Consider the following 20222-nt stretch of genomic DNA (forward strand, 5'->3'; position numbering starts at 1 on the left):
CTTGAAGTGTGTTATGTTTTTCTTTTCAATCTCACTTCTCCTTCAACGCACCAAAGCAAAAAACAAATCAACAACAATGAAAACAGTTACACAATATTAAAATCAGTGTAAATTCTATTCTAAAGTTTCAGGGTAAAACTACTTAATAGAAAGTGGACAGTATCCTTACGACTGGCAGCGTAGGCCCTAAGTTGAATGGCATTGAAAATAAGATACGCGTTAACATCTTACAACAGACAAAAGGTTTTATCAGTCTCATGTTGTTGGCAAGAAGCCCTTCAGCTCCAGCCTGACAGTCTTGTTGATTTCCGTCTAACGGTGTTTTCTTCACTGTCGCTCACGTCTCCTGTCTACACCGCCTCGAACAGTGGCGGATACAGAAATAGACAAAAAATAATTGTCTTTTTACATCCAAGGACAAGGTGCGACTGGCGGGGTGGTGGCCATCCAAGGGGGATGTAGGGGCAGCTACGCCCTTCCCCCTTCCGCTGGATTCGCGCTTGTTCTCATTTCTGCTCCGTCCGGAACGACTACCAGACCCGTACTCTACCGCCTAGGCGTGCCTCGCCTGGCCTAGCCGTGCACGTTGGCTATCCTGTGTTTGGCGTTTTGGATCTTCCACCGGCGACGCAGCAGCTCCCTGTCCCGGCCGTGCGCCATCAGGTCCTCCTTGAGCTCGCCCAGGCTGTTGGGGCGCTGGGGCCGCTGCAGTGCCGGCCGCGTCCGCGTCGTCGGCCCTGGCTGCACCGACGATGACGACGACCGCGCACTCTTGGCGCCCCTCGAGCTGCAAGGACAAGCCAGTCAGTATCTCGTTCTAAAATAGGACCCGGATGCAGTGGGCCAAAAGACCGGCGCAAGCAGCCAAAACTCAAGACGCGTTTTGAGCTCCAGGGTCGCTAAACAGGACTCGAACCGAGCGTGTGCCCCACCAATGGATTCCTCGTTCGGAGAGCAATCCATTGGTGGGGTCACACGATCGGTTACAGTCCTGTTTAGCAACTCTGGAGCTCAAAACGCGTCCGGGATTTTGGCCCCCTGCACCGGTCTTCTGGTCCACTGTGCGTGGGTTTGGAAGGAGGGCATCCGCCTCACACTTACCTGGAGGCTTTCGAAGTCTCTCCCAGCACCTGATCCCGGATGTCCCGCTTTCTGAGAGCGTGGATGAGGAGGGACTTGAGCAGGACGGCGTCCTCCGGGTGGAGCTGGACGCCGTCGGGGACGCCCTCGCCCAGGACCAGGGTCAGGCTGCCGGGGGCGGGGCGGGGGGTGGGTCCGCGGGCGGCCCGCGGCAGTCGGCGGAGGTTGATGGACCTGGCGGGGGTCATCTTGAGCGGCACGGTCCTCTTTGCCACGTCCAGGAAGTTCCTGGACACGCCGTCGTCGACACTCGGCAGCGGTATCGAGTCGCCCTGCACTGACCGAGTAGGGGGTGACGTGACGTGGTGACGTGTGGCTCCACGCGCCTTTTAATGAAACCGCGATTTAAAAGAAAACGGAATCGATCAGACGTTTCGCACTGTACCTGTTCCTGGAGGTTGGCGCGGTCGGCGACGAGTGCCAGCAGCGAGATCATCGACATGAACACCGCGATGATGGGCGTCATGGTGTACACCCTGCGCCGAAAGTAAAGTAAGCCTTGGTGTTGGCTGTACCACAAATCCCTATTTTACAAATTCAAACACAGCCTAGTTTGAATCACAGGAAGGACGCAAAGCGTTTGGACGCGTGCTCTGACGCGTGGTGTTCGTTCCTCTTTGTGCCGCTGGACCGGCTGAACCGGCTAGACCTTCACCGCGGCCCGAGCTGTCCGTCCTGCGAGGCTTCACGGCCAGGACCTTGATGTCCTGCACTCTGCGTGAGGCAATTCGACTTGGGGAAGTCCCGGAACAGCTTCTTTCCAACTGGCCGACACGCCGGCACAACGAGTCCGAATGTATTTGATCGCAATAATCAATTCGATCAATTTTCCGCCGCCCGTTCAAAATAATAAAACTTTAAAAAAAAAATAACACTAAGAAGTGTCTCTCTCACTTTCTCACGCGCACCCTTATAAGAGCGAGAGAGACAGAGAGACTGTCTGCCAGTGGCGCGGCACTCACGCGTTGAAGGCGGGGAAGTCCAGCGGCAGTCGGTCGTCAAATGGCGCCCGCGGGACAGCGCCGTCCTATAAATAGGATGAGTCGCGGGACGCGGAGGAGGAAGGGGGGGGGGGCATCCTCACGCACATACATAGACTCGTTTCTTTTGTTCGGTACCTTTCAATTAAAAGGACTGCCATCGTGGACACAAGAGGAAGAAGTTTCTCTGACCACGCACCTAAAAAAATCTATGGCACCCGAAGATTATTTCGGCCAGGGATCCAAGTGATTGGTTTCCGAATTTCTCTTGGAACACCAACCAACACGAAAATCGCAGTGTTGTCATTTGGACGTCGTTGTGCCTTTCGAAGGTCAAAAAGAAACGTAAAAAAGAAAACGAGTCATTTTTTGTCACCCGTTTTGACGTCACGCATTGCCATCAGACCGCATTTGATGACCTCACGTCGACAGTCAAATTGAGCGCCGTTTTGGTCGATCCGATGTTGGTCGCTCCGATTTTTTGGTCGCTCCGATTTTTCGGTCCCTTTGCTGGGCTTGGGGGCGCATACATTCATGCAGTCGGGCCCGCCGCCATCTGGCCGTTACACTTCCAGCGGCCTTGACTGCATTACGGTGAAGTGCGGTGGAGCGAACAAACCTCCTCTAAACACAGAGAGTGCGCGACCACGCAACGCAGCGGCGACGCAGTCGATCATGTGGAACGCGTGGAACCCGCGCTCATGCATACACCGCTTCGAGAATATATATATCTTCACATGTTAAAAAAAAAAATGAAAATTTAGATGATTTCGTCTTACTTGGGGGTCTGAATTTGTAAATTCATAAAATGGCACGAATATTAAGACCAACGGGCTGAAAAGTTTTACCTGTTGTCTGAAATTTGAATTTAGACTAGCAAGTCTGAATATTTAGAGCGATGGCTATCAAGTTTTGTACATTGTCGTCCGAAAAAATAAATTCATACTTGTGAAACGGAAAAAAGAGTGAAAAAAAAAAAAGTCCCCCTTTGTTTCATTTTTCGATTTCTCAGAACTTTTATCAATACTACGTTGTATTTCAAAATAATTTACGTTTAGTGTCGTAAAAGCATAGAGAAGTTTCAGAGCTCCGAAATGGACATTTTTGCTCTATCCGCTAGGTGGCGCTGTGTCGCATGGATGATCTTTTGGAGCTAAAATGCCACTTGAAGGGCGAAATCGCGAATATTTTGTTACAAAAATTATTCCCAAATGATTGTTTGAAAAGGGGATGAGCGCACCAAAGCAAGATTCAGGTTAATAAGAGCAGTATAAGCTAAATAACAAAGAATACAATTTCACTCTCGCGCATGGCCACGGGTTTGGCGCGTGGTTGGGCTAAGGCCGCTCTCCCTCGCAATTCAGCAGTCCCTCTAGCCTTTTTTACCACCTTGCAAGGGGACCTTTGGGGCCCTTTTTTTTTGAGGGGGAATGCGGCGTTGAAAACCGATGGGTCGCCGATTTTTTCCTCGGTTTTTCGCCCCTTTCGCTTGCAACTTGGGTTTTTTGCCACTGGTTTTTTTTTTCCCCTGTGATCTAAAAATTAGACAACTCTCTAAACCCAGACCGCGAAAGAAAGGGAGAAAATTCGACTGTGAAGTAACGTTTCTTAAAAAAAAATTTTTTCGAAAAATTTTTTAAACTCATTCAAAAATACTATTGCCACAAAAATATTTTATTTGCCAGTTTTGATAAGAAATGTAGCCGCGTGGAAAGCGCATCGGACTTTTGTCAGTCACGACCACACTTTTCTGTGAACACAATAAAATTAAAACAAAAACAATACAAAAACAACAACAACCAAACTTGGCAGATGTGTGCGAACTCCTCGTGCGGTGCTTTCTCCGTCAGAAATGACCATCAACAAAAACAAAGGAACGCGCTTTTGCTGTCTGCTGGCGTCACGGCGGCGTCACGACGAATGCATGACTCATTTAATTTTCGACACGCACAATAAAAGGCGAAAAGAAAATGACTCTGGCGGATGTTGTGCCGCATGGCCGCCGCGCCGGGTCCGGGCCGGCATGCCTCGCGTTGTTGTTGATGTTGTTGGTTTGTTTACTCGTCTCTATTTGACTGAAAACGTGTGATCTTGAACGCAGCGCGTGGATTCACGCGGATTCTTATCTGTGATAATAATAATTCTCTCTCTAATAATTCTTTTTTTTTATTTTTGCCGTGCAGTACCGACGCATCCATTTGATCCGCCCAGCACGCCACGCGTACTCGCTAGTCATTCATTAGAGCAGTGCAGTGGCGCAGTGGCCGGCCCACTGCATCCGTGTTGACCCACGCTCGGACCGGCTCGGAAAAAAAGAAGGGGGCAGTATTGGGCAGGTCAGTGACCAGACACAAGAGAGTGCCCGGGAAAATCGGGGGGGGGGGGGGGTCATTATACAGGCCAGGTGCGCGAGATCGGCATCGACATCAAATCTCGAGCCAGGATATGAGTCGCGTGCTCGCGCCTCGGCGGGGGTTTTATTATGCTTCAGTCATTTCTTCACAATTATTTTTATGGCAGGTGTTATATTGCCAAACCGGAGACAAAGTGACGAGAAGCCGCTCTGCAGCCGCAAAATCACAGATGTGCGTCAAATTTGGACATTAATTAAAAATAAAAGAAGAAAATATTTTTCTTTATTTTTGGGTAACAGCTTTTTGTTTGGTTTGCACAGACCGTTGTCCGTACCTCCGCAGCGCTCCGCGTCATGTGCGCGTCCAAACCCTTCGCCGAGACTCGCTGCTCTGCAGTTTACCTACTCCTCGTCTATTTCCGGCCGATTTCCCGCTGCTGATGCTCGTCACTGGAATTATCCAACAACGGCAACAATAACAACGACGACGACGCGTCGGACTGGCGCATCCAAATATAGCCCAGGTTATTTCCAGGTAACGGGGGTTTCGGTACGGTCAGATGATGCGCTTTCCCCCTCCTGCTTGTCTGGTTTTCTGGTTGCCTGCTTGTCTGTCTGCCCGTCTGTCTGTCTGTCTGTCTGTCTGTCTGTTCGTCTGTCTGTCTGTCTGTCTGTCTGTCTGTCTGTCTGTCTGTCTGCCTGTCTGTCTGTCTGTCTGTCTGTCTGTCTGTCTGTCTGTCTGTCTGTCTGCCTGTCCTGATGCGTTTGCGTCAAGCGGAGCGCCTGCGAACTGCGAGGTAGGCAAGCCAGTAACGCACACCAGTGGCGCGGGCCTGCCCACCTCCCTGGCGATTGCGATTGCGATTAATGTCTGGACCACAAATGATCGTCTGCCTTTCGGGCCCGCCCTGCCATGTCGGTGATTCACCAGCACGTGACGGGTCGTCCCTACTGAGGCGGCCTCGATCTCGCCTCTGAATGCCACCATAAAAAGATGGAAATTCCCTCGACGCGCCTGGGTCGGAAGGATTGCCAACCAGCCTGCCTACTAGGCGACTTCTCGAGGTGACTTGCCCAGTTGGCAGGCGGAGGTTGGCAACCCTATGGCGCACCGCGGCGGGAATTTTCGCCAACTAATGTGGCAGCACTGACTGGGGCAAAGGAGGCCCGCTTAACTGTAAAGACCCCAGGAGGTGGAAAACACGACCGTCTGCCTCAAAATGTAAAACTGTGCCGACCCGTCCGGGCCGCGCCGCCGCCGACTACAAATTCGCCGCGATGTAGTTGGGGCATTACCGGCGATAGCCCTCCCCCCCCCCATCCCCACCCCTTTCTCTGCGGCCACTCGCCCTCCTTTGTCGTAAACAGTTTTCTTTCTTCCCTTCCGGGTCAATGAATAAAGGGCAGTGAGTGAGGTGGAAAGGGGGGGGGGGTACTCCAGGGGGTAAGTGCAGGGCAGGGACCGCCGGTCTAGTTGATTCTCCCCGCGGCCGTTCGCTGTTTTCATTTCGCGGATTGCTTCCGGATCGCGGAGCGACTTCTTAATGCCGGGGCGAAATTTCAATGATGTCTTCATTCACTTCAGCGGCCAAATATCTACATTCTTCGGTGGGAAACGAGGACAGTTTTCAGATTCGATTTGCAGAACCTTCGAGGAGCGTTCTACTGCAAAGGAATTGGGATTTGAAATTGAACTGATACTGCGGGTTACCTTAAGTACTTTTGTGTTTGGTTTGAGCAGTTGACAACCTAACAGGAGCACTTCGGACCGAAGCCTGGATCCACAAAGTGGAGTGTGTCTTTAGTTCCCCACTCGCGGCGAAGCTTTCAAGCCTTTATGCCTCGGCTTCGCCTGGCTTCGCCGACCGCCTTGCTGTCCGCCTCTTTGCCCCACCTCCACTTTCACTGGCCGCCACTGTAATGGCCCTCGCGCTGTCTCCCTCGCACTCACGGGGCGCGGCGTCGCGGTGCGGGAGAGACAGAGCGCGGCGGCCCCGCCAATCGCATCGCGCCGTCTCGAGCCGCCCTCTCATTCGGGCCAAAAAGAAAACATGGAAATAAAACCACCACAACAACAAGAGCCACGTAACTGACGTAACTGCACTGGGTCCGGCACGCAGGTGCACGGCTCTGCGCAGCCGCCACCCCCCGGTGGAACAGGGGCAGGGGAGGGCGGAGGGGGGGCACGCAGCGCGAGGGGCGGTGCAGCGCGGCAGCGCGGAGGGGTGAATATAGGTCACAGAGCGCCGCGGCGCCGCGGCGCGCACCGCCATGCCCGCCGGATAACATCTGAGACGGCTGAACGGGCCACCTCAGGGCGCGGACGGCGGCGGTGCGGCGGCGGTGGAGGGGGCACAATCCAGCGCCGAGCCCTGACCCCCGCCAAAGAGCCAAACTGACCCGTCTAAGGCACGCCGGACAAACCGCCCTCGTCAACGCGCGCGGGGCAGGGAAGGGAAGGGGCCGGTTCCACCCGGCCTTTCCGTCCGTCTGTCGGCCACGCGGGCGGTTAGCACACTGCGTGAGGCGGGTATCGCGGTCACTCCATATTTATACCGGCATGGCGGGCCAGGCCGAGGGCCAGACTGAGGGCCACCCTGAGGGCCAGCCCGGGGCCGCGAGTGGAGTGGCGATCTGGAAGTCGTTTCCGTGGCGGGCGGTGCCGAGGCGGTGCACGGCGGGGAAGTAGGTTGAATCAGTCTACTCGGCTGGGGATTTCAGCGAGACCGTTCCGCCCGCGTCGCCGCTGCGGAGGTGGTTACGGAGGACTGCTCCCCGCACGAGAGGGAATTACCCCAGCATGAAGAGTCATGAAGAGGCTCGGTGGCGGCGGCGTAGGCTCCGCGTCGGAGAATTTGCCTAGCGGCTCTCTACCTGGGGGGTCACGACCTCATTTAGGGTCGCGGAAAAACATAAAGGTCGCAGAAAATAATTTTTGGGTTGTGTGGCAAGAGCATGTTATACCAGGCCGAGAGCATTGCTCCAGGCCAAAAGCATTTCTCCAGGTCAAGAGCATTTCTTCAGATCAATAGCATTTCCCGACGCCAAGAGCATTTCTCCGCGACATGGAGCATTTCCATGTCGGATCTTGCCGCCTGAAACACGTCGCGTCGAAGAATGCCTCGTAGACAGAACACAACAGTGCAATGCAGCGGCACCCACACACATGGCAGCACTCATACACACACGGGGGCTGAAGAAAGCGAACGCCATCCGATGCAACGCCGCCGCCGTGCTGGCCCGGGGCTGGCTGGCCTGGGCTGGCCTGGGCTGGCCTGGGCTGGCCTGGGCTGGCCTGGGCTGGCCTGGGCCCCTCGTGGGGTGCCGCTGCGCCGCTGCCGCGTGGGGCGGGCCTAGGCGGGCCCGGGCGGGGGCGCGCAACAGCGGAGGGCTGTTCTCGGCCAGTCTTGTTCGCGACGCTGCCCCGCAAGGAGCTCAGCGCACTCGCCGCCCTCGCCGCGCGCCCCGGCCTGGCACCGCGCCCCCACCCCCGCCTCGCCCCGCCGAGGGTAAACAACGTGCTCCCCGTTGTGCCGTTGTCCGTCTCGGCCGAGCAGGCCGGGCTATGTTGACGGCAAGGCGGCCCGGGACAACACAGCGCCGCGCTCTCCCTCGGAATCCCCGCCACCCCGGCTGCGACGGCGGCAGGCTCCAGCCCCGGGCCGGAGGTAGTCCCGACCGGCAGGACGTCGTCGACGTCGTCGTCCGCGAGGGATGCCGCCGCCCGGGCCGGTGGCGCCCCGGGCCGTCCCCTGAGCGTGCGCGCGCCCCGCCGGCAGCGCGGCATGGAGGTCCTCCATGAAGTGGCGTCGGCCGTGGAGCCGCAGCCGACCGCGGCGGACGACGGCGACCTGGACGAGGACGATGACGCCGTCCCCAGGGTGCTGTTCCCGTCCACGCCGCACCGCAAGCGGCAGACGCGGCCGGCCAGCTCGTCCATGTCGCTCACGCCGCTGTGGCAGCAGGTCATCAAGTACCACCGCCTGCCCGCCGCCGTGGACAAGGACAAGGTGTTCGCCGAGGTGGCGGCGCGGCTGCGCGACCCCGAGTGGGAGGTGCGGCAGCATGCGCTGCGCGTGCTCGTGGATCTCATCGCCGTGCTGGAGCCCCGCGACCTGGCCGTGCTCGTGTCATCCACCGTGGCGGCAGAAACCATCGCGAACCTCGGCCACGCCGCCCCGGCGGTCCGCCAGACCGCCACCGAGGCCCTGGCCACGCAGCTGAAGCGGTCCCCCGATCCGGAGGCGGTGCTGCTGGGCGTGGCGGAACAGGGCCTCGACGGGCAGCTCGAGGGCCAGGGCCAGGGCCCGCTCGGCACCATCCTGGCGCTGCCGGGGCTGCTCGGCCGCGCCATGCAGGCGCACCCCGGCTGGCAGCTGTCGGCGCAGGGGCTGGCCACGCTCACGGCCTTGCTGTCCGCGCGGCTGATGCAGGTCACCTACCAGCCGCACGCGCTCGCCGCGCTGCTGGCCGTCCGCGACCTGGTGGGCGGCACGCGCTTCTCGGCCGCCATGGAGGCGCAGAACGCCGCCACCAGGAGGGACTTCGCGCTACTGTGCCAGGTGTACGACGGCGCGGACGAGAACGGAAACCACGACGATTCGAGCGAGGAGTCCATGGCTGAGGATGACGTCGGCAGTCAGCACCGCGTGGACGTCATTACAGTGCAGGCAGCCGAAAACGCGCCGCCGGGCCGCGTCGTCATGGAGACCGAGATCAAGTTCGACGCGGACACGGCCATCACCATGACCATCCTGGAGGAGCAGCCGCAGCAACAAGAGCAGCAGCAGCCGGAGCAGCAACTGCTGCAGCCGCGACTGCGGCCGCCGCTGGAGAAGGCCGCGTCCACGGAGAGCGACGACGGCGCCGCGTCCGCGGACACCGACAGCGACGACGAGGAGGACGCCGACGACGAGCACCGCGACCACGACGTGCTGGACAGGAACACCGGCAGCAACGCGTTCGTACTGCAGGTGCTGACGGACGACGAGGACGACGAGCTCGACGTCGTGGAAGGCGCGCCGCAGGACGTCCCGGACGCGCTGGACACGCCGCGGCGCACGGCGCGGAGGGTGCGCTTCGGAGGGGAGATCGTCAAGATGAGGACGCCGGACAGCGACGCCGCCGACCAGGCCGAGAGGGACGGCGACAGGAAGGAGCGCGAGAGAGAGGGCAGGGAGAGGGAGCGCGAGAGGGAGAGGGAAAGGCAACGGGAGAGGCAGAAAGAGAGAGAAGGGGAGGTGGAGCTTGAGATGGAGATGGAGAGACAACAGGAAAGGGAAACGAGCACCACCGAACCGGAAGTCGCAGCAGAGGAGAAGACAGAACGAGAGAGACTGCAACAACAACAAGAACAGCAACAGCAGCAACAGGAACAACAACATAGAGAAGAAGAAGAGAAACGGAATGAACAGCTTAGAGTCGAGGCGGCGTTTCAACAACAGCAACAACAACTTCAACAACAACAGCTTCAACTGCAACAGCAACAACAGCAGCAGGAGCTGGAGCAACGAATGCAGGATCAACAACAGTGGCTGTTGCAGCAGCAGCTCCAGGAGCAGCGTCTGCAGCTTCAACAACAACAGCAGCAGCAGCTGGCGGTGGAGTCCAAGAGGATCCAGCCCAAGGTGCGCTCCACGAGCCACATCCCGCTGCCGGTGGCCGCGCGCCGCCCCGCCCCCGCGCACCGCGGCCAGCTCGCCAACGGGCTGCGGCGGCCGGTCCCGGACACGGACAGGGACTCGGAGCCGCCGCGGTCGGCGCCGCTGCCCGCGCCGGTGCCGCGGTTCCGGCCCATCGAGCCCCTGCGGCCCTCCGGCCTGGGCCCCGGGCACGCGGCCACGACGCCGACCTCGCCGGCCGCGCCCCTCGACGTGGAGCGCTACGGCCAGCCCGACTCCAGCACCACGCACAAGTCGGGCAGGGCCTCGGGGAAGTGGGCGGAGGACGCGCCGGCCGGGCAGCCCGTCGCCCAGCCCGTCGCCCAGCCCGTCGCCCAGCCCGTCGCCCAGGGCCAGCCCGGCAGGGACTCCCCCATTCCCAACCTGGACGGCGGCGAGTCCCTCACGTGCTCCAGCAGCGAGAGCGACTTCCAGCAGCTGGTGGCGCGCGAGAAGGAGATCCTGGCCGCCGGCAAGGAGGTCGCTGGCATCGACAAGCACGTCATCGAGGACCTCGACAACAAGGTGAGTTCTGTTGCCTCGGAATCTTGCACTTCCTGTTTGATGCTCGGTGTTTTACCTCACTGTAACTTTTATATTTTCGTTTTATTTTTTATTATTTTTCACTGTGTATTCCGCTGCGGATGGCATGCCAAACCACGCCGCCCTGCCGCTCGGTGCGTCTCGTCCCTCGTGCGCGAGGCTGGCGCTGAAGGCTGGCGGCGAAGCTCGCCAATTTGGTGCGCGGACTCCACTTTACTTCCGCACTATACAGTGCACTGCCGTGGCACTGCGGTGCAATGTTTGCATTCTGCATTTAATTTGCAGTTACCGACGCAGTGACTGCGGCGGGCGGCCCTCGGGGCGGCCGCGACACGCACGGCAGCGTCCTGGCCGGCCTCCGTCTCTCTCGCACTCGCGGCTCGTGCATGTGCGAGGGAGACAGAGCGTCGGCCGCGTGGTGCGGCATCATTCGAGTCTACCGGGACATTACGCGCACAAAGCGAGCAGCAACGAAGCGCACCGGTCCACAGTGGGCCAGAAGACCGGCACAGCGGGCCAAAATTCTAGACGTGTTTTGAGCTCCAGAGTCGCTAAACAGGACTCGAACCGAAGGTGTGAACTCACCAACGGATTCCTCGTTCGGAGAGCAATCCATTGGTGGGGTCACACGTTCGGTTCGAGCCCCATTTAGCGACTCTGGAGCTCAAAAGCCGTCCGGGATTTTGACCGCCTCCACCGGTCTTCTGGCCCACTGTGGGGTCCGGGGCTCTGTCAGTGTTGTCGTCGCTCCGTCTCTCTCGCGCTCGCGGCGCTGACGGCAATCAATGGTGTTGTGGCTGTGTCGGTGTCACCGGCGACAATAACACGGCAGTCCGAGCAACAATCTGCCGACGATATGCTCGTCGCAGGGCTCAGAGCGCCGCCTTCGTCGCTCTGTCTCCCTCGCACCTAGGGACGCCTCACCAGTGCGAGAGAGACAGAGCGACGAACCGAGGCCAAGGGCGGCTCCGCCGCGGCGCGTCCAAGGCAAGGCAGGCCGAGGGCCTCTTCAAACACCGCCAGCACGTCGTCGCTCTGTCTCTCTCGCACCCCAACGGGGCGCCCCGCGAGTGCGAGAGAGACAGAGCGACGAGAACACTGTTCCGCGATCAGCCTGATGGCGTGGGCGACGGTCACTCCGTGAGGAGCCGTGAATGATTAATCGCATCCCTTCCGGTTGCCAAGTTGCCGCGTTGCCCCCCCCCCCTGCCCCCTAATCCCGTCTCCCCGCGGGGTGACCTTGAAAGGGTAGTAGCAGTGTGACGTCACCTCCTTGGCTGCACCGTCTGGGGCACCACCACGTGTGGAGCCCCCTGGGGGGTCGTCAGCTGTCGCACGGACAAGCCTTGCAATAATGCATGCCACCGATCGGCTGGCTCACATCCGTCTGTCCACCGTCCACCCACCCGTCTGACCTGTAGGCCCCAGTGGACTCTCGATTTCTGGCAGCTCCCTGCCTGTCTGTCTATCTTCCTGCTTTTCAAGTCGGATTTGGCATTTTTCAAAGCGCACTTGGAATTTTCCGACGCTTGAGCACGTGTGCGCCGGTTGGTAGAACGAATTGAACACAATTTGGTGGTGTGCTAGTCCCGCAATTTGTGCTTTGAGGCTTCACGCAGTTCAGTGAGCTAGGTCAGCGCGCCTGTGAGATCGAGGGTAGGCAACCCGCTTCCCTTCCGCGCACTGGGTTGCCTACACCGAACGTCGCAGGCGCTCCGCGTGCGCAGTCCGGGCGGAGAGACAGAGACGGAGAGGGGTGCACAGTAGCACGCTGCACGCTAAACGCATCGGAGGGGTGGGCCGACTACAATGTTGTGGGTGGCGGGTTCAGGAGTCACTGGCGGTCGCGGGGCGCAGCGGGGCGCGATCCTAGGCTGGGGAGGCCCCCCGAAAAAGGCAAGGGGTGGGGAAAGATTGGCAAACGCGGCGACGCGGCGACGCGGCCCCAAGACGGCGGGGCGGCCGTTGAGTCACGTCTCGCTGATGGGCGTAGAGCGTAGAGGGGCCGGCATGCGGGGTGTAGCACCCGCAGTACGACGCGGAAGGGGAGGGGCGCCTGTCCGTCTCTCTCGCACCCCCACGCGCCGTGAGAGAGAGAGAGAGAGAGAGAGAGAGAGAGAGAGAGAGAGAGAGAGAGAGAGAGAGAGAGAGAGAGAGAGAGAGAGAGAGAGAGAGAGAGCGAGAGAGAGACTATGGGCTGCCCCAGGTCGTGCGGCCACTGTAAATCACGGACGGGGCGCCGAAGGGCCAAGGGGCCCTGGCCTCTGGCCCCTCAGCCCTCCAGGCCTTATCAGTCCAACCCTAACCTACAAACGGAGAGCCGTGCAAGTGGGGCAGTTGAAAGGGAGTCTTCACCTGTGTGTGTGTGTGTGTGTGTGTGTGTGTGTGTGTGTGTGTGCGTGCGCGCGCCGTGTGTGCTTGTGTGTGTGTGTGCGCACGCGCATGAGTGAGTATTTGTTTATGTGTGTTTCGGCCGTAGGGGGCAGCGGATGGGTGGGTCGAAGGTTTGGTTGCGAAGTAAGAAACGACACAACACATCAATAGGTCAGTGTTAAGCTGGCGTGTCGTGTCAGGTGGACAAGCTGTACACACACAGGTGACGCTGCCCGCCCCGCCCCGCCCCACCCCGCCACGGGAAAAGGCGTTCTGGGTCCCAGGGGCTCGCGTGCGGTGGCCAGACGGGGCGGCACGTGTGATGAATATTTTTCAGATTCGGATTCAGACTCGGATGGGGTTGCTGACTGCTGACCACGCAGAACGAGCACTGCAGCCTGAACAGTTGCCGCTCGCTTTCTCTCTCGCACTCATGAGGGCGTCCCGCGCGGGTGCGAGAGAGAGAAAGAGAGACAGAGCGCTGTTAGGAAGCAGACGGTGCATTTAAATCTCCCCCTGCTGGGGCCCCACCGTCTAAATTCCCCGCGCTCAGGAACGTTAATGACTGTTGTGTATGCAGAAAAACCAGGCGGGTCGGACGGTCGGACACGCCGCCGTTTTTTATTTTTCGTAAAGTAAAGTATAAAGTAAAGTATAAAGTAAATTAAAGTAAAGTAAAGTAAAGTAAAGTAAAGTAAAGTAAAGTAAAGTAAAGTAAAGTAAAGTAAAGTAAAGTAAAGTAAAGTAAGTAAAGTAAGTAAAGTAAAGTAAAGTCCAGTCGGTTTGGTCGCCATTTCGGCCATTTGCGGCAACACTGCCCACAAACCAGATTGGTTAAACGCACACACCATGCATGCTGAAGAAAGGTCCAAAGACACCACCCCGTCGAGGGGGCACGATTAACCGGCCTGGATGGGGACGCAGCGGCCGCCCAAAGTCAGCCGAGAACACGATTCACTGACCGGTTTGGCCAACTTTGCGGCGAGGCTGTTCCCAAAGCAATCCGCCTAATCGCACCCCCTGGCACGCTAAAAGGAGGTCCAAAGACCACCGCCCCGCCGAGGTGGAGCCGCGGGAGAGGAAGGGGAGGGCGGAGGGGGGAGGAGACGCCGGGTTCAGGGGTCGGGTCGGAGGGGAAAGCGTCTCGACTCGAATCAATGCCCTACTTCCCAATGCACGCGACACATTCGCCCCCTCCACCCCTCGCTGCGCCAGCCTCGCCAGGCAGGCTCGCCGCACTATACACCAGTTTCTCCGGCCGGCGACACTATCTCGAGCTGCTGAGGCACCGGCGGCGCTGGAGGCGGCACGCCACTCTAAGGCCCGCTGGACTCTCCGACCAGCCAGCCAGCCACTGGAAAGCAATCGTTTGGTCCAGTGACACGCAATGATCCTTTGCTCTGAGTATCTTCAAGAAGGACAACTAAATGCAACAAACCAAAACAAATTACTTATGTTTTGTTTTGAATCTTTCTTCGATTTTGGTTTTCCAATGGAAAGGACCTTGGAACACAACAAGTGGATATCGTCATATGCGTTTCGAAGTCCCTCGGCTGGAGCTCCCAGGGCCTTGTTGGCGGCTTGCGGGTCCGAACAGCCATCTCGTCGCTCTGTCTCTCTCGCACTCGTGGGGCGTCCCGTCGGGGTGCGAGAGAGACAGAGAGAGACGCTCGGCAGGATGGCCCGGCCGGCGCCTCGTGCGCTTCCGCTGGCCGGCCTGAGGCCTGAGGCCCCACAACCCCCCGAGAGGCGTTTTCGTCGCTCTGTCTCTCTCGCACTCACGGGGCGTCCCGTATGGGTGCGAGAGAGACAGGGTGACTCTCGGAATCAGTCTGCAGGGTGTCAAGTGCCCGCCCCACCGCTAGCGTGCCGGCCGCCGGTCGGCGTAGCCAGGGCGTAGCGTCCGAGGCTCGGCCAGGACGTCAGGACGTCTCGCTCCGAACGGCGGCGCCTCGTCTCGCGGTCTCCCTCGCACCGCCGCGGACTAGTGCGGACGCCCCGCGGGCGCGAGAGAGACAGAGCGACGCAGGCGCGCCGTTCGGACGCAGTCCGCGGGCCGGACCTGCGATCGATGCGTTTCTTGAGAAAGCGGTGGGGAAGGTAAAGGTGCGGCAGGGGAAAAAGGGGGGGGGGGTGAAAAGGGTGCGCCGCCGGGTTGCACACCACACCTCCGAGCAATTCAGAACGAGCTCAATGGCAACGCCAAATTAAAAATTAATTTAATTTTTTTTATTTTGTAAACAACCCATTAAGGATGGATAATGTCGCGCGAAAAATCCGTTTCCCTGCCTGGGTCAATTCGTTTTCCCCGGCGGCCCGGCGGTGGTTCCGCAATGTCGTTCATCATCGGCTGTCCTGGCGACAACGCAGTGACATGGGACGTCTTCCCAGATGGCCTTGCCCAGGCCCTGGCGCCCTGCCCGAGGCCCTGCCGGCCTTGGCGTGCGTATTGTCGCGTCGCGGACGTTCACCCACCCCGTCCGCCCCGTGCGCTGCAGGCTGCCATGCGGACACGGCGGTGCACAGTGGGCCAGAAGACCGGTGGAGGCGGCCAAAACTCTAGACGCGTTTTGAGCTCCAGAGTCGCTAAACAGCAGCACTCGAACCGAGCGTGTGACCTCACCCATAGTTCGGAGAGCAATCCATTGGTTCGGTCCGAGTCCTATTTAGCGTCTAGAATTTTGGCCGCCTCCACCGGTCTTCTGGCCCACTGAGCGGTGCCGTCGCTGTCCTTGCACCCCTGCGACTGGCTGCATGAGTGCGACAGGGGCAGAGCGCCGTTTCGCAATCAGCCTGCTGCGCAGTACGACTGAGAGGGCACAGGGGACGTTCGGCCGGCCGGCCGGGCCTTAGCAAACACACACACTGGTAAAAAAAGAAAGCGTCTCATTTTTGCCGATGATTTGGAAGCCACTTTTCTCCTCGTATCAACATTCTATCGTCATTCAAGGTTCAGACCTTATTCCTTGCAGCACTGACGAAGTTCCTCCGTGAACCCCACATCCGATTACCCTTGAACTCGCTTGAACCCATCGCTATTTTATTTTTACACACTTTCACTGCGCCTACTTACCTGTTACACCCCCCTCCCCCCCCCCTCGCTAATTCCATCCCCAGCCGTCATTTTCCCCGGCTTCTCGCCCAAAGGCCGGGCCGGGCAGCCTGATTGGCAGTCCGCGCTCGCTGGTTCCGGAAGTGGGGCGGTGCGATTGGCGGATTGGCGCGGCCGCGGGGTGAAGGACCGCAAGGACCTGAAGGGCCCCAAGGACCTGCACTGCCAGGAAAGAAAAGAGAATCCGATCGAATCATCACGATCGCTGTCTTCATCGACACGTTCAATGTTTTCAAAAATTTCATTTTTTTTAAGAGCATACTAGCTTTTTTTGTAAGCTTAATTTTTTTTAAACATGCCTTGCAACGTTTAATCAAGGACCCTGTCGTCCAGTTCAATGAAAGAAAATCACGGTTCAAAAAACGGAAGTAACGAGGGCGATCGGGTGGCCTTGCGGGTCGATGGCCTTGGGCGGCCCGCCGCGGAAAGTGGAAAAGCCTGGGGAAAAGCGGAGAGCGAGTTCCGAACTTTGGTGCCCTCATGAAAAGCGCGTCGCGCTCGGCCTGCCTGCACCTTGAAACTTGAAAGCGAAAGGCCCGAAGGGGGTGGCAGGGGGCGGCGCGAGTGACATGATAGTGACCTTGGGGGAGGGGGGCGTGTGTTGTCACTGGCCGCTCGGGGCTGGAGGCGAGGGGTCTCGCTCGCTGTCTCCACACGTTATCTTCATGCAGCCTAACCTAACCTAATTTTCGTGCGGCAGGAGGACTGGCGGCTGCAGGCGGCCGCCTTGGACCGGCTGACGGCGCAGCTGCCGCAGCTGCTGCAGTTGCCGGCGGCGGAGGGCGCGGCGTCCGCCACGTCGCTGCTGCGCCTGCTGGTGACCGTCCTCGCCGAGGACCGGCACGCCAGGACGACGGCGACGTGCTTGGCCACCATCAGGGCGCTGCTGGAGCAGCAGGCGGCGGGCCAGGGCCAGGGCCGCGACGCGGTGCTGCCCGTGCTGGGCGTGCTGGTGCCCGCCGTGTGCCGCCGCGTGGGCGGCTGCAGCCCCATGCCCGTCAAGTTGGAGGCCGTACAGACCGCCAGGGCGCTGGTCAAGTGCGTGCGCCCCGGCCCCGTCGTCGACGGCCTGCTCACCGCGGCCTGCATCGGCGCCAAGAGCTCCAAGGCAAGGCCTGGCAAGGCGGCACACAGTGGATTTGCCAGAAGACTGGTGGAGGCGGTCGAAACTCTAGACGCCTTTTGAGCTCCAGAGTCGCTAAGCAGGACTCGAACCGAATGTGTGACCCCACCGATGGATTCCTCGTTCGAAGAGTAACCCGTTGGCGGGGTCGCACGCTCGGTTCGAGTCCCCTATAGCGGCTCTGGAGCTCAACAAGCGTCTAGAGTTTCGACCGCCTCCAACGCTCTTCTGGCCCACTGTGAAAGCTACGAGCTCCGCGGCCTTCTGTCTCCCTCACACCCACGCTCTTTGCAGATGCGGGAGTGCTCGCTGCTGCTCCTTATGTACGTGGCCATGACGTTCCCCAGCGTGGAGCTGGACGGCCGCTGGGCCAGGGTGTGCGCCAGGGTGGCCCTCGCGGCCCGCGACCCCCGCCGCAGGGTGCGGCAGGGCGCCCTGGACGCGCTGGCCGTGCTGGCGCAGTTCATGTCGTCTCAGCAGATGTCCACCGCCCTGCGCCACGCCGCCAGCAAGCAGGTAAAGGGAGAGGGGGCGCATCGAGTGGATGGGGTTCAACGGGTTTCATGTAGGGTCCCTCTTTCTTCCGAAACGAAAGACTTCGACCGGCAGCGGGAGGTGCAAAGAAACACACTGGCATAACAAATGGCGGGCGTGAGAAAGAAGATGTGTTTTGCAATTACGGGCTGATGGGCAGGTAGGAGGGGGAGGGGAGGGGGAGTGTGGTCTTGAGAAGCAATAAGGCCCTCCCGCCAAGGCCGAGGTCATACAAAGGGGACCCGGGCAGAATGGATGCAGCCGTTTTCATTCACCCCCCCCCCCCAACCCCCCTCTATGTGGGGACGGCAATTTCACCGATTGCAAAGAAGGCGGGGCGTTCCCACCATTAGACGACAAACGCAACGCGAAGACGGCTTTTTCTTCTTCCACGCGTTTTGAAGTCGCGCGTTCCATTCTTCGCCGAAACGACAGTGGCGGGAACGGGGTGACTGCAGAGACCTGAACGCAATAGGGTATTTCCGCGACTCTTGAAACGGAAGGAAGAAGAACACAAGTAAGTGCACAACTTCGGTCCCCTCGCCTGAGGAGGGGGTCCAAGGGGCAGCCATCTTTACCCCTTCCTCAGGCGAGGGGACGGAAGTTGTGCTCTTACTTGTGTTCTTCTTCCTTCCGTTTTAAGAGTCGCGGAATACCCTATGAGCGCGGACACGGCCGAAGTGGGATTCACTGGCTTGTCTTTCCGCAGTCCAGCCCGATGGCGACCGACGCCTACCTGGCCGCGGTGCAGGCCCGCCTCGCCCGGCGCCTGCTCCCCACCGTGGCCGCCAACGGACTCATCCTGTACGCTCTGCAGCTGCCGGCCAACGGGTACCGATCGCCGCACCACCCCTCGGGTAAGCGCCACTCGCCACTCCATCCTCGACGTCGTTGTTGTTGTTTGTTTCTTTGTTTCGTTTTTGAAGTTGGCGGAGAGAGCGTATGGAAAGGCCCAGCAGACTGATTCCGAGGAGTTGCTGTCGTCGCTCTGTCTCTCCCGCACACACACGGGTCGCACATGAGTGCGAGAGAGACAGAGCGACGAAAACCACTCTCGGCATAAGTCCGCTGGCCGGCCGGCCGAACACAGCCGTTGTTTTGCCTGCTTGTGCAAACAAGGGCCGTGATTGGCCGCGATGGGCCGCGTGGCGATACCCCGTGCGCCCTGCGGCCCGCACGCGAGGGGTAGTTGTGCGCGGGGCGCAAGGGGTATCGCCGCAGGCATTGATTGGCTGCCTTTGTGCTCCCGCTTCCGCAGGGCCGGACGTTGACTGGATCATGGCCGGCTCCGGCTTCCTGTCTTCCGGGTCGGCGCGCAGTCGGGAGCAGCTGGCCGACCCCATGAGGTGAGTGAAGCGCCAGGCAGCCCCCCGCAGTGGGCCAGACGACCGGTGGAGGCGGCCAAAACTCTGGACGCGTTTTGAGCTCCAGAGTCGCTGGATGGGACTCGGACTGAACGTGTGACCTCATCAATGGATTGATCTCCGAACGAGGAATCCATTGGTTGGGTCACACTCTCGGTTCGAGTCCTGCTTAGCGACTCGGAGCTCAAAACGCGTCCAGAGTTTTGGCCGCCTCCACCGGTTCAACCCCAGTTTAAATTTTCCTCGCTGCCTGTTCTGACTGTTCTTCGGCGTTGCAGGGAGGCCGCGGGACGGCTGAGCGTCCGCCCGGGCAACCCCTGGACGGACCGACGCTGGGATGCACCGCCGCCGCCGCTGCCCGCCCCCACACCCCACCCCCACCGCGTGCAAGCCGTTCAGGTGAGCCCAGCCCGGCGATACCCCGTGCCGTGCCGGCCGCGGTACGTGGCGATACCCCGCGTGGCGCTCACGCGTCCTTGACAGCGACTGTCAATACGCGGGGGGGACCCGGACGCCGGACGGGGTGAACGGACTTGACTCGTTCCTACACTGTAGGGACTGTAGTCAGTAGACACGTCATTGTGTGTGAGGGGGCGACCACCCCTCACTAAAAATTGTTGACTTCACTCTCCGCGCGAATGTCCAGGGAAACTCCACAGCGCGCCTCTCTTAGTACCCGCCAACCTGTTGTTGTTTGCTCTGTCCTAGTGTTGTTGTTTTTGGTGCGTAATTTGTTCGCGCGTCGACGCGATGCGCTAGGCACCCCCGTGGCTTGGGAGTCTCGCAGGTCGAGCCGAGTGCTGCCTTGCAGTGCCTTGGCGTGTTGGCGTGCGCAGAGGAGTGCACGGGTGGAGCTCACGCGTCCACCGTGTGTTCCTTGCCGTCAACGCGCGTGACCCTCGGCGAAACCAAGTACCCGTTTCAATCCCAGTTTCCTGCTGGGAACTACTGTGCCATCATAATTCAATTTTCTTTTTGGTTCAAAGAAAGACGTTAACTTATCCTAAATTCAGACAGCAAAAGGAGCCCGCAAGGCGTAA

At 59.5% G+C, this 20222-nt stretch overlaps 1 protein-coding gene across 1 annotated transcript; it reads left to right on the top strand.

The window, feature by feature from the left end:
• Positions 1-8825: 8825 nt before the first annotated feature.
• LOC117654541 (mediator of RNA polymerase II transcription subunit 15-like) lies at positions 8826-20222 on the top strand. The gene is made up of 8 exons (XM_034401245.1): positions 8826-9311; positions 9957-10100; positions 10485-10658; positions 16862-16936; positions 18528-18675; positions 19077-19164; positions 19461-19581; positions 20196-20222. The coding sequence occupies exons 1-8, from the start codon at positions 8826-8828 to the stop codon at positions 20220-20222; spliced, it is 1263 nt and encodes a 420-aa protein (XP_034257136.1).

The sequence above is a fragment of the Thrips palmi genome, unplaced genomic scaffold, assembly GCF_012932325.1.
Source record: "Thrips palmi isolate BJ-2018 unplaced genomic scaffold, TpBJ-2018v1 HiC_scaffold_10, whole genome shotgun sequence".
Lineage (NCBI taxonomy): Eukaryota > Metazoa > Arthropoda > Insecta > Thysanoptera > Thripidae > Thrips > Thrips palmi.